We start from the raw sequence: 14,535 nt of genomic DNA on the forward strand, positions 1-14,535 counted from the left end.
GCACTCGAGTGGCGGAGATTCAAGGACTAATAGGGTCTGCCACATGGCGATACGTGCCATCAAGAGTCAACCCAGCTGACGACCTCACGCGAAGACTCGCCCTCAAAGACCTGAGTGATGGCTGCAGGTGGACCCATGGCCCAGCATTCCTGAAACTGCCACCAACAGCGTGGCCTGAGAAGCCGGGTTCACCCGGCAACAAGCCCGACCACGAGATAAGTCCTGCTGTTGCTGTGCTGACAATCTCAGTTTCATCGCTGCCAGATCTACAGCAACAACAGACCCTGCGTGACTACCTGGAAGTCATTGCCCGCCAGCTTCATGGGGCGGCGGACCCGTCAACTTCCCTGACAGCTGACGCCTACGCTGTTGCCGAACTGGAAGCCCTGCAACAGGCACAGAGAGACTCCTTTGCGGATGAGGTAGCCCAGCTGAAGGCCAGTAAACCGGTGGCAAAATCCAGCCGCCTCATGGCACTTGCCCCAGAGCTTGACGAGGCTACAGTACTCATCAGAGTGGGTGGACGTCTCCGCCGCAGCAGCGACCTCGCATCAGACGTGGCGGACCCTGATCCCATCACCCCCAACTGTCTCCGCATGGGGCGGCGGGATGCATCCCTGCCTCAGGTCGTTTATGAGGGTCCCAAGACCCTAGGTCGCAGAAGATGGCGATATAGCCAGACATTGGCTGACCACTTTTGGAAACACTTTCTCAGGCACTACCTTCCAGGACTCCAGGCCCGTCAGAAATGGAAATCATCAGCCTCCCTGCCCTTCCTGAAGAAGAGTGATCGTCGCTCATAGTTCTAACCGGACTACCCACAGTGATTTGAACTATCCACCAGTCAAGTCTGTTTATATTTTTCAGAGTGAGTTTGAGATTTATATTAGTTTTTTGATGCAACTACTTTTGTTAAATACCAAAATATATCATGATTTTACAGTTTAAATGCTTTTCCCAGAAATCGACAAAAACAGGTTTGACCTGCTTATTATGACTGTCTAAAGTAGGCTATGTCAACTTATGAGTTATGATTACCGATTACACTATGAGTTTGTAACTAAATATTGGTGCATAGGCCAACACTAGCTATAACGACTGTAGTAGGTTTTTGTAAAAGTCAGTGTGTATATTATCAACTATTGGAGCTTTTTTCCATCTAGTCTCCATTATATGTTTTCAAATGTCTTTGCAGAAAATGGAATGTAAAATGATACATCTGAGCTGTCTGTCCACCAGAAAAAGCTCTCATTCACTAAAACAAAAACAAATCTCTCCTATTGATTATGTCTGGATGTCTTCATCTGACCACCAGAATATCTTGATTTCCTCTGGCTTGGCCCCATTTGGAAAGTAGATTAAATCCCCTTATTGATCAACAATTTAATTGAGAATGCGTGCTTTTATTAAACCAATCAACTTTTGGTCTGATGATTCTGATATAGACTGACATGAAAGAAATGTATAATTTAGTCCCTTTTATGTAAAAGACCGTTTGAGCAGAATTTGCCCATCTGTCCCGGGGCTGCTGGCAACATAACAACGCAGTGATCAATAGGAGTGTGTGATGGGTTTTGTATTGATCAGGAAGATGTGGGTTGATGAAGTATGGGACTTCATTCTCTGTTTACTTGTACAGTGCTCCGAACTGTGTGACGTCCATTCCAGCGACACTAGATGAATGTGTACACAGCTATTAACAGTGGATCAAACATTTTTCTTTCTTAGTCTATCGCCCCTCATCCTTTTGTTTTGCTCTCAATTTAAAAATATTTGGAGGAGGATGTCCTTGTAACGGAGTGAACTGTGAGTGAAATGGTGTCAGAGTGTTGGCATTCTTTAGGAGTAAAGGAGTAAGATGCAGAGGAGGGGAGATAAAAGCATCCAAGAAGGGTTTTACTCTCATGAGCTGCTGCTAAGGCCTTTAAGCACAGATCAGTCATGCTCAAATTCTGTTCAGAAACATGAGATGTTTCCCATACACTGCTGTTTACACTGCTGTTTTGTACTGGAGCAGGAAGAAGGAGTTTTTTTTTTTATTATCAATGAGCCAACACATTTTACAAATGTTATTTGCATTTTGGTTTAAATTTAGTTTTTTTTATTTTATGTTTTACTTTACCTGTGAGGGAAAGCGGTAATACTGTCCCTTAATTGCCATTTGAGGATTGATACTGTTGTGGTCCCTTATGGGACAAGCAGTATTTTCTAGATACTGTATGTGGTTCTACAGTGGGACATGTCTGTGTGTATATTTGTGTCTGTGTATGTCTCAGAGTTCCCTTGTGAATGGCTGCACCCTGACTGGCTGTCTGTTTGCCCCTCCCCCTGCAGCCGTCTGCCAACCCATTTGGCCGCTGTAAGGCCGGCCCCCTCAGAGCCAGCCAACGGCAGCTGTTCCATATTCATCAAGCCTCCCTTAGTCTTAAAGAGCCCCTGTCTCTGCTATGGAGACAGTCAATCCTCTCACTGACTCGCTCAGTCTTTAGTGCGCTCTCACCACTGCTACTCTCTCTATCCATCTCTATATTTCTCTGTCTATCCGTCTTCCTCTTTCGCTCCTTTTCTTCTTATCTGTCTCTTTGACCTTCTTTTCTACTCTCTTGCTCTATTTTCTCTGTCTTCTTCTCTTTACATCCCACCATACCTACACACACATACAGTCTACACATACTCTGAGATACCTGTGCATACTGGCGATTGTTGGGCCAAGCCAGAGGTGTTTTTGGTGGGGGTGGACAGGGGTGGGAGGGGTGCCGACTCCTAGGAAGTTGCTCACCTGAACATTTTTCTTTCACAAGGGTGATGTGGAGACTTGGGAACTGACTCTTTCCTTCAGTCCTTTCCCTTTTTTTCCGACTCCTGGAATGCTTAACCTGGACTGATGGATGTTTCCGAACTGTGTATGCCAGAACCTCTCTGCTATCATAACCAGTAGGTGCTTCTCTAATCTTTCTATTTTCCTTCTAAATTCACCCTTTGTATCTTCCCCCATTTCATCTTTAACTACAATGATTTTTGTTGAGTGTTTTTGAAATAATTGGACATTGTCGGTATTTGACTACTTTTCCCTAATTTCCTCAAAGTATTGTTTCCCTCTCTTGGTATTCCTTTCTAGTTGAGCACTCTCTAACCAACCTGTTCTCACATTGACGTTTCATGTTTAAAAGGGTAATAACATTTTACCATATACGTAAATCCTGACAAACTGAGAAAACATCCTATTGAGTCCTCTCCTGTGATGGTGATACCTCACTCCACCCCATAGTTAAAATAGTTGTGTCCACTGAATATCTGTTCCAATCTTTGAGATTAGGGTTCTGTTTGTTTCTTCAAAGAAACAACTAGCTTCTCTTTCAAATTAATTCCGGATTAGCTTTTACAAGACGGAAGAATGCTGTCTTCACATTGCAAAAATAACCTGCAGGCCAAAAAGTTTAACACGTCTCTTTTTTAATATATATGTATATATATGTATATATATATTTACAAAGCAAGTAGGGTCAATAAAAAACATCCCAGATCTAACCAGCTCCATCTTCTCACTATAGCAGGTTGGGATGACATAGCTCAGTGTTTGGGGAGAGCCTTGCCTAGTGTTGGCAGGGGCGGGGGGAGGATCAAACAGGGTCCGGAGCTGATCACCAGCCCCGTGCTGCTCTCTCTGTCAGGATACAGGAGTTACCCAAGCCAAAGATAATCTAAAGAGCCAGATTAATGAGAATGATAGCCAGACAATGACCGCTCGCAGCTGTGTTTTTAACTGGGGACTAGGCAATCGAAGCTCCATCGAGTCCTCTGAGTGTGTGTGCGTGTGTGTGCATATGTGTGTGTGTGTGTGTGTGTGTGTGTGTGTGTGTGTGTGTGCATGTGTGTGTGTGTGTGTGTGTGTGTGTGTGTGTGCGCGTGCGCGTGCGTGTGCGTGTGTGTGTGTGTGTGTGTGTGTGTGTGTGTGTGTGTGTGATAGAGAGAGAGTGAGTGTGTGGAGTGTGTGGTAGCAGAGTTCCTGTACCAATAGTTTGTCTGCGCTTAAAAGATCCAACCCTACTAATGGAAAGAATGTTTATAATTAAATGTCAGCTTTGAAGAAGTGTTTCAATGTAAATTAGAGTTAGGACTCTACTTTTTGTTTTAATTAACTACATTTTTTACTTTCAAGACTTTGTCTTTGTTCTTATTATAATAAATCAAACTGCAGAAATTGAAAAATATCTTGTAGAGAGTATCACAATCTAATGTTGTTGGACTAAAACATAACTTTGTTGTTTGCAAAATGATCTTCTAATATATAAACCAACAGATAAACAGTCTATTTACAGTAATTCAAATTTTACAGAATAATCTTTAGAAATAACCAGTTCAAAACTAAGGTGTGAAACACCATAAATGCTACCAGGCTTTTGTTAACCCTTGCATGTCTGGAGGAAAGCCGTTTCATTTAACTCATTAGGTCTTGAGAGGAGAACCCTCAGAGTAATCCTCCTTATGTTAAACTCTTGATAGGATTGGAGAGGTTTATACTGCTTGGCACTTTTCAAGGGAACTGTGGTTAGAAGTATTTCAATTTCTTAATGTCTCTCTCTCTTGCATTAACTTTTGTAAAGACACACTTGTAAAAATGTTACAGGGTGAAAATATATCCAAATAAATATATGTTTGATATTGGCTTGAAAAAATATTCTAATGATTTATCCTACTTTGTTATTTCTCATTTAAAATGGTAATATCAAACAATTTACATAATTTTACTGTACACAGTAACATATTGAATTATATGCTACCACATGGAATGTATGTATTACATCTGAAACAGCTGATTAGATATTATTTGCTAATTTTTGCTAGCTAATGGTGACTTATTACTATATGTTGATGAGTCTCTGTGCTTATCTTATATAATTAGTTTCATAGCAAGTCTAACAGTGATTTCTTTAATATCCAGAACGCAACATCAGAATCATTTAAATCTTTGAGTGCACCTACATTATAGGGAATTTGATCTCTATCAATCTATAACATCTTGTAAAGACTTGTATTATTGCTTTAGTGAACCAGTTTAAAGCCCTGTTGATCTCATCATTCATCTTTCTTTTTTGTATATGCCTATTAGCGTTATTGCAAAGCTCTCATTATATGAATAAGAGGGTACACAATACCTTGATTAGAGTTAAGATTAAAAGAGATTATTCAAACAAGTGTGAGTAATGTAGTTAGAGGTAATAGGTAACAATTGTTATTTAACTTGTTTTTTTTTGTCATTTTCTAATATGATTTGACTAAGACTATTACAACCTAGACTCTTCGATGAGGTTGTAATAGTTAGCCCTGTTTATACCTGTAAAATAATAATAATATAATAATAATAATAATAATAATAATAACAAGAATAAAATACAATCTTGACACACATGGATTGTGAAATAATTGCATGAAATACTTAATTATGTTTCCCATTGTCAGTGCCAGCGTGCATTGCTTAAACCCTCTTATTCATATATTCATAGTGGTTACTGACAAACATTTTGCTTTGCTAAGGAACCTGTACAATGACATTAAGTGAAAGTGTATATGTATCTACTGAGGCTCTCATTAGGATCTGAGATCTACCTTGTGTCTGCACCTCAGGTGACCCTTGACTCAAGCAGGTGTGTCGGGTGTGTGTGTGTGCGTGCGTGCGTGCGTGCGTGCGTGCGTGCGTGTGTGAGAGAGAGAGACAATGATTGATGGACAGTGTAAGGTGTTGACTTTGTCCCTGCTCATTGCGGGACACTCTAATCCCTAATGTCCTGTGTGTTGCAGCCGCATTAGGTATGTCCATACTGCAATGTCATCTCTCATACGCAGGTGTGTTATCAGAAATAGTTATTCTCAAATGCTTGACCTTTCACCCTCTTAAATTGTATTACCAATCATTGTTTTATTTTTTTGCTTTATGTAGATGAAGTTAGGATGGAAATGTGTTCTTACAATCTCGCTTCATTATTGTTCCATCAAATATGTTTTTTGTTTAGTTTTTTTATTCCAAGAGAGAGTGTTAATCTAAATTGCTCTTGGCAATAATCTTAGCTTCAAGCTCTTGTTGCAACATCAATTTCCATCACAATTTCCGTTCTCAGATTTACCAAGTATTTACACCAATGTAAAGATTGCTCTTTTTGTCAGTGGAAAAAAGAATCAAAAAGAAAACTATAACAAGATACTCCCTACGCAGTACTTTTATGTACAATTCTTAATTGTGCTAATGCTAACTATGTGCAGGTGCAGCCTACTGAAGAATATGTTTTAGCAATCCCTTTGTAAATCTGTCCCACTGCGGGGCCTTTTGTGTGGCCATCTACGGTTAGATGACGTCAGCTTAGGGGCCTTGGTTCTTAGAATACATTAACCCCCAAAAGGATTTTGGATCAGACCACTGACCTATTAGCCTGGAGCAAGAAGTTCGCTGTCTGTAATGGCCACTTCTCACGCTAGCCCTTCTGACAGGGGATCATGGAAGATACGGTGTAGCTACACATGCACACACAGGAGTGTGCCTGCGCGCACACACACACACACACACACACACACACACCTACACGCGCACACACACACACATGCACGCTTTTGCCAGGGATAGTCTATCCTATATCAAGAGGATACTGATGTCAGACACCGATGTCACTCTTCAACTCTTCATTGACACATAAAAGCGTTCTACTCAACACATCTAGTAATTCCTTATGATATTTGACACATTGCTTTTGTGATTGGCATAGAGAATACAGGTGCCCATACTCTGCAGACAGTCTGGAATGCAGCTGCGGTCACAGACACACACGCATACACACACACACACACACACACACACACACACACACACACACACACACACACACACACACATGGCGAGACTGGTGAATCACACATTGACCTGGGACCTAATTTTAGCATTACCATATCAAACAGCCTAATATGGCAACACCTGACTGTGTATAAGTATTTTGTGATTAGTTTTTAAGGGAACAGTATCCCTTGTTTTAGTATTGAGCACAATACCTTGGGTGAAAAGATACCATTTGACGATTTGTCTTGTTTTTACAGTGCCGTAATTAACTATTCCTGTTATTTTCTAGAGGGAATCAAAATGTACAATGAACAGAGTGCCTAAAATGTACAATGAACAGGGTAAAATAAAGATTAAAAGAAGGAATGTGATCTAGGTTTTAACTGTAATTTTAAATAATTCCTTGTTTAAAGTTTGCTTTGAAATCACACTTTGAAATCAAATTAGGCCCTTGGTGTAAGTCATTTTAGGAGTTTGCGGTGTGTGATTTTAAGTAAGCACAATAAGTAAGATTGAATTCATACATTATTCTCTATAACTTCTTTAGAATCATATTGAACAACTATACATTAATAGAGATATCAAAACAGTGAACCGATCTTTATTTGTAGAGCTCTGTGAATCAGGTCCAGACAGTGCTACTGCATACAATACGTAATGTAATGGATGCCATTTAACTGACACTTTTATCCAAACCGACTTACATTGCAGTGAGTCCATATATTTCAGTATATGGTCCCAGTGGGAATCAAACCCACAACCCAAGCGTTGTTAGCGCCATGCTCTACCAACAGAGCCACAGAGGACCACCATACGTAATGTTAAGTAAGTTTTCCATTCAACACTAGTACCTGAAACGGATCCTATTCAGATATACTGTGTTGTGCTAATGTTCAGGATTAGTACTGGAAACAGCAGTAATATAAGAGCAAAATCCAATACCGCAATCAATATGATATGATATTAAGTACACCAGTTATGCCAGTTCTGATTTAAAAGTTTCTACATACTAGCTTTTTTGAATTAGAGGAGACAATCATGATATACTGTATTGCAGGTATTTCCTTTCATTCCATTGATGACTTTGTACCACTTATCAACACTTTAACACAGTACGTCAGACTCTTTTTTTTGTCACATACTGAACATATTTGTGCCAAATTGTCACATACTACATACATTTTTCTCTTTAACATAACATATTTGTATTTAAATACTCTGTTCAATTCCACTTTCCTAGCCAATGGGAGGAATCCTTGTTACAGTATGTTACTGTTTTGAATACTAGTCATCATTGGCAGAGTGTCCTGCCTCACCCACCCTGGTTTAACTAACACACATTGCTCACTGCTGAGCTTCTTGTGAGGCAAGTCTATTCTTTCCTTCCTCTTCACAGAGGCTAAAATGATCACATATGAGATGCCACCATATCTGAGCCAAAAAAAGATGAAAAAGCGTTCTCTCATTCATAGGGGGGTGGGATCCATTTCTTCATTAAGCTCATCGGATGCCATTATACCCAGTAAAAAAAAAACGAGTAGACCTGGTGTAAGTAACAGTAACCCGTGCAAGAGGAACCGAACATTAGATTTCACTGATAGATGGAGGGAGCAGGTGGTGGAAAAGTGTAGGTTTTGGGGGGCCCTGTTTTTAGTTGCAGTGACATGTTTATGAATGATGATGTTTGCTATGTGGGATACAGTACCACTCTATGGGAGAATGGTGTATGACTGCATTGGAGGGGAAATACGTTAATTAGGTGTCGTGACCCCTCTCTTTATATGTATATACAGTATATATATTCTATAGGCACGCTGTCAAGGACTACATCAGAAGGCCCTACTCAATCCTATTCCATGGATGGGCCTTATTCAATCGAAACCACTGGCCAGGTTTCCAGGGTAAGACAAAAGAAGATATTGAAATTAGAATTTTTTTCATGATCAAATTAATCCAAACACACACACACACTCGCACACACACACACACACACACACACACACACACACACACACACACACACACACACACACACACACACACACACACACACACACACACACACTCACACAGACACAAACACATCTGACCATGGTAACCAGGTTATGGTCTTTGATTAAATAGGTCCACCGCTGTCTTACGACGTAACACATTGTGGACTTAATCCTTCTATATCACATTAATTTGCATTGCTTCAATTGACCAAAGTGCTTACTATATCGTCCTGATACTCACTTTAGATTCAATCCATGCACTAATGTCATTAGGCAAATGCAAAGTTGTGTCATTTACACATTTGAAAAAAGAAAAGCCAATTTGCACCAGACGGGCTTGCCTGTGATCACCGGTGGATGTTATTACTATGGGGAACACAGCCGTTTGAAGGTTATGTATCTGGGCAGTAATTGAAATGCAAAATAACATTAGGATCGATGGGCATCTCTGTTTATTTATGAAATCAATATCGTAACTGTCCCTCACAAGTCCTCGTCTGATTCCCAATGACGGCTTTAGTCTTTGCTTGTTTGATTTTTTTTTTTCGCCTTCTTTCCCCCTCTGTCTTTCTCACAGGCAATAAGGGGTGTGTTTGACTTTGCTGGGAGTGCAATTTCATAGAGGTGGTTGATATGTAGATGGGGGTTGATATTCCAGGTAAGGAGACATCATCCATGTGGGAAATCTATGAGATCTCTCCTTGTGATAACGGCATTGGAAAAGAGCAGATGCTGGAAAATGTGTGTGTGTGTGTGTGTGTGTGTGTGTGTGTGTGTGTGTGTGTGTGTGTTTGTGTGTCTGGGTGTGTCAGTGTGCGTGTGTCCGTGCGTGGTGTGCGTGTGTCCGTGCGTGCATGTGTATATTTGTGACATGGTCTGGTCGCAAGTCGGCAACCAATCAAAATGTTCAAACTTTTATTTTGAAACACGGAAATACATTTCAACGTTGTTGAAAATCACAACACAAACTCTCTAGTCAAGCCAAAATACTGTAATGCAATGGATTCGGTGAGTAATCCCAACTGCTACCTTTAAAACTATAACACCACTTTACATTACACAAAACATGCTGTGTTTGTTGATTAGCGAGTTTGTCATTGGTTTTCAACAACGCTGAAATGTATTTACATTTTTTGAGAAAAGAAAAGTCTGAACATTAAATCGGATGCCGACTTGTGGACCAATCAATTATTTGAAACCAGACCGTGTCACATTTAGGTTCCAACCCATTGCACTAAAAGTACTGTATGTCTTTCTGTAGAATGTAAAATCAGGAGTGATTTTTTTTAGGAAAATTGTTCAAGGGGCGCTAATTGTTAATGCTTTAACAGTGAATTGGATTTGCTGTGTGTGATTTTAGGAGTTATCTGGCAAGAAAGCTATGAGTTAGGTGTGTTGCATTTCTCACAGAGCGAGCAGGCTTAGAAAGAAACAAACTAATAAAGTAGTCTTTACTTAAGCCTCTCTGAAAGGGATTTTTTTGTCTGTTTAGTTTTATTTTTGCATTGTTATAACGGTCAATTGTAAGAGATATTCATTTGATTAAAATGTACTAGTCACGTGCACAAAAACATCAGGTTATTGAAAATCTCATGTTTGATGTTTAATTTTGACTTGAGATGTAAGTATTATTTACCAGTAGTATTTTCTATACTGTACTATTCCATTACATTACACAATAAAGCCACATTCGAAGTTGTCATCTACAGTATATGGTAAATCTTAGAAAATAACAAAAAACACATTTTACTTTTAGCAAACCATCTCACCATGGTACATTAAACTGTAGTGTGTTGCTTTTCTTACAAATACATAGTGTCAGTAAATGCTTGCTAAACTACTGCAGTTGACGTGTTGTCACTATGTGTGTGCCTTGTTATCAAACCTCCACACCTCCAGTGAAAGGGAACACAAGTGTACACTTTTTCCTTCCCGTTTCAACCCCCCTCCAGCCAGCCTTGCTGCTGATGAACAGTATCATCTATGTGTCAAGCAGTAAGGGTTCTCCCTTTAAAGCTGATAGAGTTTGCCCCAAACAAGGACAGCCTATCATAGAATGATTAATTAACTAATTTCATGCATGGCTCCTTGCCTCTGTCCTTCTGTACTTCATGTTCGAATGTGTGTTCAGTCCAGTGATTTACGTGGCGTTCGGTTCTCTACGAGCTTAAGCCTTAACAATAACTTTTCCCCCGGTGGATAAATACATGGTGTAACTGAGGGGACGTGATGTTTTAACCCTTGATGTGTCACACAGCACAGCATGATGTGCCATAGTATATCAGAAACGTGTTATTTTAGATTCCGTGTCATTTTTTTAGGGTGCATTTTGTTTTGCTCCGCTTTCCATCTAGCTTGGAAAATGCATTTCATGGTTTAGAGAGGAGCTGGACAGATTCAGGATTTATGCAGGGGATATCCAACACTGCCAGGACGAGCACACACGCAAGCACTACTACACACACACACACACACACACACACACACACACACACACACTCACACACACCCACACACACACACACACACACATTGAAAACACACATTGATATTTAAGCTATTTCAGTAGTACATACTGGGTGGCAAAGGCATTTTTACACCAGACCCTTTCCCTGCTTTGTCACATTTTCCATTCTGGATGGCTCATAGTGGAAAGGGTACTACCACGTTCATATGCGACACGGTGTCTACGCTGTCTTTCTCTGAGGTGGACAGAAGCGTGCGCTGCAATTTTGGAGCCCGATGTGGGACCACTCCGAGCTGGACCTCGGAGACAGGGTGGAACGGAAAAGCCAGATGACCTTCACGCGTCTGCAATTCAGATTCGTGCTTGCTCGGTTTGTACTGTTTTTCTGCGTGGAGGAGCAAACACTCTCCTGTTAAGTATCTGGTGGGGGAAGGGGTTGGGGGGGCGGGGGGCTCTTTGAAAAACCAAGCACAAAACAACCTGCGCTAAGACCACACTGTATCATTTTGCGTGGAGGAAACCATATGATGAAACTGAAGGAGGAACTATTTCTGTCTATGAGAATTGTTAGCTTGTGCCATTATTTCATTTCAACAGATTTGATGGGACCATTAGAAAATGGCCCATTAAATGTAACAAAAAAACATATCCCAAGTGTTACTGTGCGCTAAGTGCGGAATGAACTACTTTTTACACATGCCACAATGTACAATTCTGTAGGGAATCCCTCTATCAAGCTGCAAAGGAATCTGGAATGATGTATTAACCATTAGATTGCCCATGTTTCCCAACTCCCTCCAGTCCAAAAATATACCTCACCAATTGACTAGGGTGCAAGTGGATTACCAACCAGATTAAACTTGAGTCCTTTTAATCTTTTATTAAACACAGTCTCTGAATCCACCTCGACATAATGTATCTTTCTATCTAAAGCTGCGTTAGAGTTACTGTGTTAACAGTCAGCTCTGATTAAAAATGCATAAGAAATGTCTGGACCGTAAGAGGAGGTTGTTTTTTTTCCTTTTTTTTTCTTCTCCATGCCACATCTGAAACAGGAAGGAAGGAGGAGATCGATAGATCTGATCTGTGCCCTGGGGTAGTGGCTATCTCTCACCAGCAGTTAAAAGAAAGGGCTCATATTGTCGAGGCCCGATGACTTCATAGCTGTATATACACACAGAGGAGTTGACGTAATAAAGGCAGCTAAATTTAAGCCTGTCGATGCACGTCTAGTGAACTTCCTTGATAACGCTCCATCCTCCATCAGTCTGCTTTGACTTGGGACATGCCCCCCACCCCCCCTCGCCCTCCCTCCCTTACTCCCTGCCCTGCCCCCTCCTCCCATCTCTCACTCATCTTCACAGTAACCCAACACCATCCATTGGCGAACCAGAACTATTGATCCGGTCACAAATTACCCATGATCTTGCATATGCTGAGAGCAACACCTCTCAATTCCATTAACAGCATACTTTGGTTTCATTCATTCATTCATTCATTAAACTTCTAACCATGTGCAATATATGCAAGGCTATGTATTTGTGTTCATAGTGGACTGTTCTGTTACCATCTCGCCCTGTAGCTATCTGCCTATGGTGATCTTGTGTCTTTAGTGCTCTGACAAATGTAATGGCAGCTGGTGAAAGGGGGAACAAGTCGGCAACTGACCAAACATTCAGACTTTTATTCTGAAAAATGTAAATAAATGTCCACGTTGTTGAAAATCAATGACACAAACAAACTAGGTAGTAGTGGGGACTACTCACTGAATCCATTGCATTGCAATATTTTGGCATGACTAGCGAGTGTGTCATTGATTTTCAACAACGTTGAAATGTATTTACATTTTTCAGAATGAAAGTCCGAACATTGGTTGATTGGTAGCCGACTTGTTGCTGCTGTCTCAAATGTTTTTATCATATCCTAATTTGACGATGATTGTGTCCTCACCCTTACCTGTCTCAGTTGTATGTGTACTGTATAAAATGTGTTTAAAATATTTAATTAATAATTAAAATATGAATATGCTCACTTAATCTTTCCAGAATTAACTCAATTTAATTTGAATGGTATGTTTAACGTGATTCCTTGTGAGAAATTGAAAACCGCAGCTCACGGTCCTGTGTTCTCCCAGGTTGTTGACCAGAATGCCCTCTGAGGACCGCCACCTGTCCTCCAGCTGTGGCTCCTACATCAAGACCGAGCCCTCCAGTCCCTCCTCCTCACTCATGGATGCCGTCAGCCACCACAGTCCCAGCGGCAACTCCGACGCTAGCGGCGGCTACATCAACGGCACTAACGGACGCTCGCACGCCCTCGACTCCCCGCCCATGTTCAACCCAGGGATGCTGGGAGGCGGAGGAGCCTGCCTCAGGCGTTATGATGACTGCTCCGGTGGTGTGGCGGACGACTCACCGATCAAGTGTGAATATATGTTGAATGCCATTCCCAAGAGGCTGTGCCTAGTGTGTGGCGACATTGGCTCAGGGTACCACTACGGCGTGGCCTCCTGCGAGGCCTGCAAAGCCTTTTTCAAAAGGACAATACAAGGTATTTATACTTCCTACTACGACACTCACCCCAACTGACCTCCCCCTGTCAGAGTCTCTTAGGTCGTCAGTGTGTGAATCATCTACTGTAAAGCTAAGTAAGTTAGTACCAGAAAGTATCCCTTACCAGCTAAATCAGGGTTGTAAAATAAAGGCAGTTGTAAATAGCGGGTGTTTTATATGTGTGTGCATCACCTAGATTTACTACCATTACCACACAGATGTGTTTCACTGGGGAAACACAACTGGCAGCCAGTATTGCATACAGTAATGATCTGATAAAGAACGCCCAGGGACGCACATGTGTCCCCACGCTGGTGCCCATCAGTATAAGTGTTATATGTATAACTATGTACTATAATTATGTATAAATATGGAAGTACCATATGGTAACCATATGGTGATTACAAACGTCTCCAAAAAAGGCATTCAGCCCAGAACTGTAAATCATGTAAAAGTCGAGGTATGATTTTTGCTGTGTTTGCGTGTGAGTTCCACTGTTGGCATCCCCTGTCCCATGTGTGTCGCGTTGAAGAATTATCTGGAACAACTGAGATCATTTTTCTAGGAACTGAGATATTGAGTTGACCTGCAATATTTGTGAGAAAGTCAGGGTTCTTCCTTCAATTTGTTAAATACCAATATTAAAAAAAATAGTTGGTTTGACTCAGTCACATGATGTAATTGACAGATCAGATATTT

General features: G+C 40.9%; 1 protein-coding gene across 2 annotated transcripts in view; it reads left to right on the forward strand.

Moving 5' to 3' along the window:
- Positions 1-2,884: 2,884 nt before the first annotated feature.
- LOC308175859 (steroid hormone receptor ERR2-like) overlaps positions 2,885-14,535 on the forward strand; it is a gene marked incomplete at both ends in the record, with an annotated part of 35,768 nt that continues 24,117 nt past the window's right edge. Inside the window, 2 exons of one of the 2 annotated variants that reach the window (XM_080550416.1) lie at positions 2,885-2,934; positions 13,419-13,834. In XM_080550416.1, coding sequence (XP_080406542.1) covers positions 2,885-2,934; positions 13,419-13,834 — 466 coding nt within the window. Of the gene's footprint in view, positions 2,935-13,418; positions 13,835-14,535 lie in introns of those variants that run through there. The other variant, XM_080550417.1, reaches the window with a different exon arrangement.

This window comes from Nansenia antarctica (genome assembly GCF_963989245.1).
Source record: "Nansenia antarctica genome assembly, chromosome: 1".
NCBI classification, from domain to species: domain Eukaryota; kingdom Metazoa; phylum Chordata; class Actinopteri; order Argentiniformes; family Microstomatidae; genus Nansenia; species Nansenia antarctica.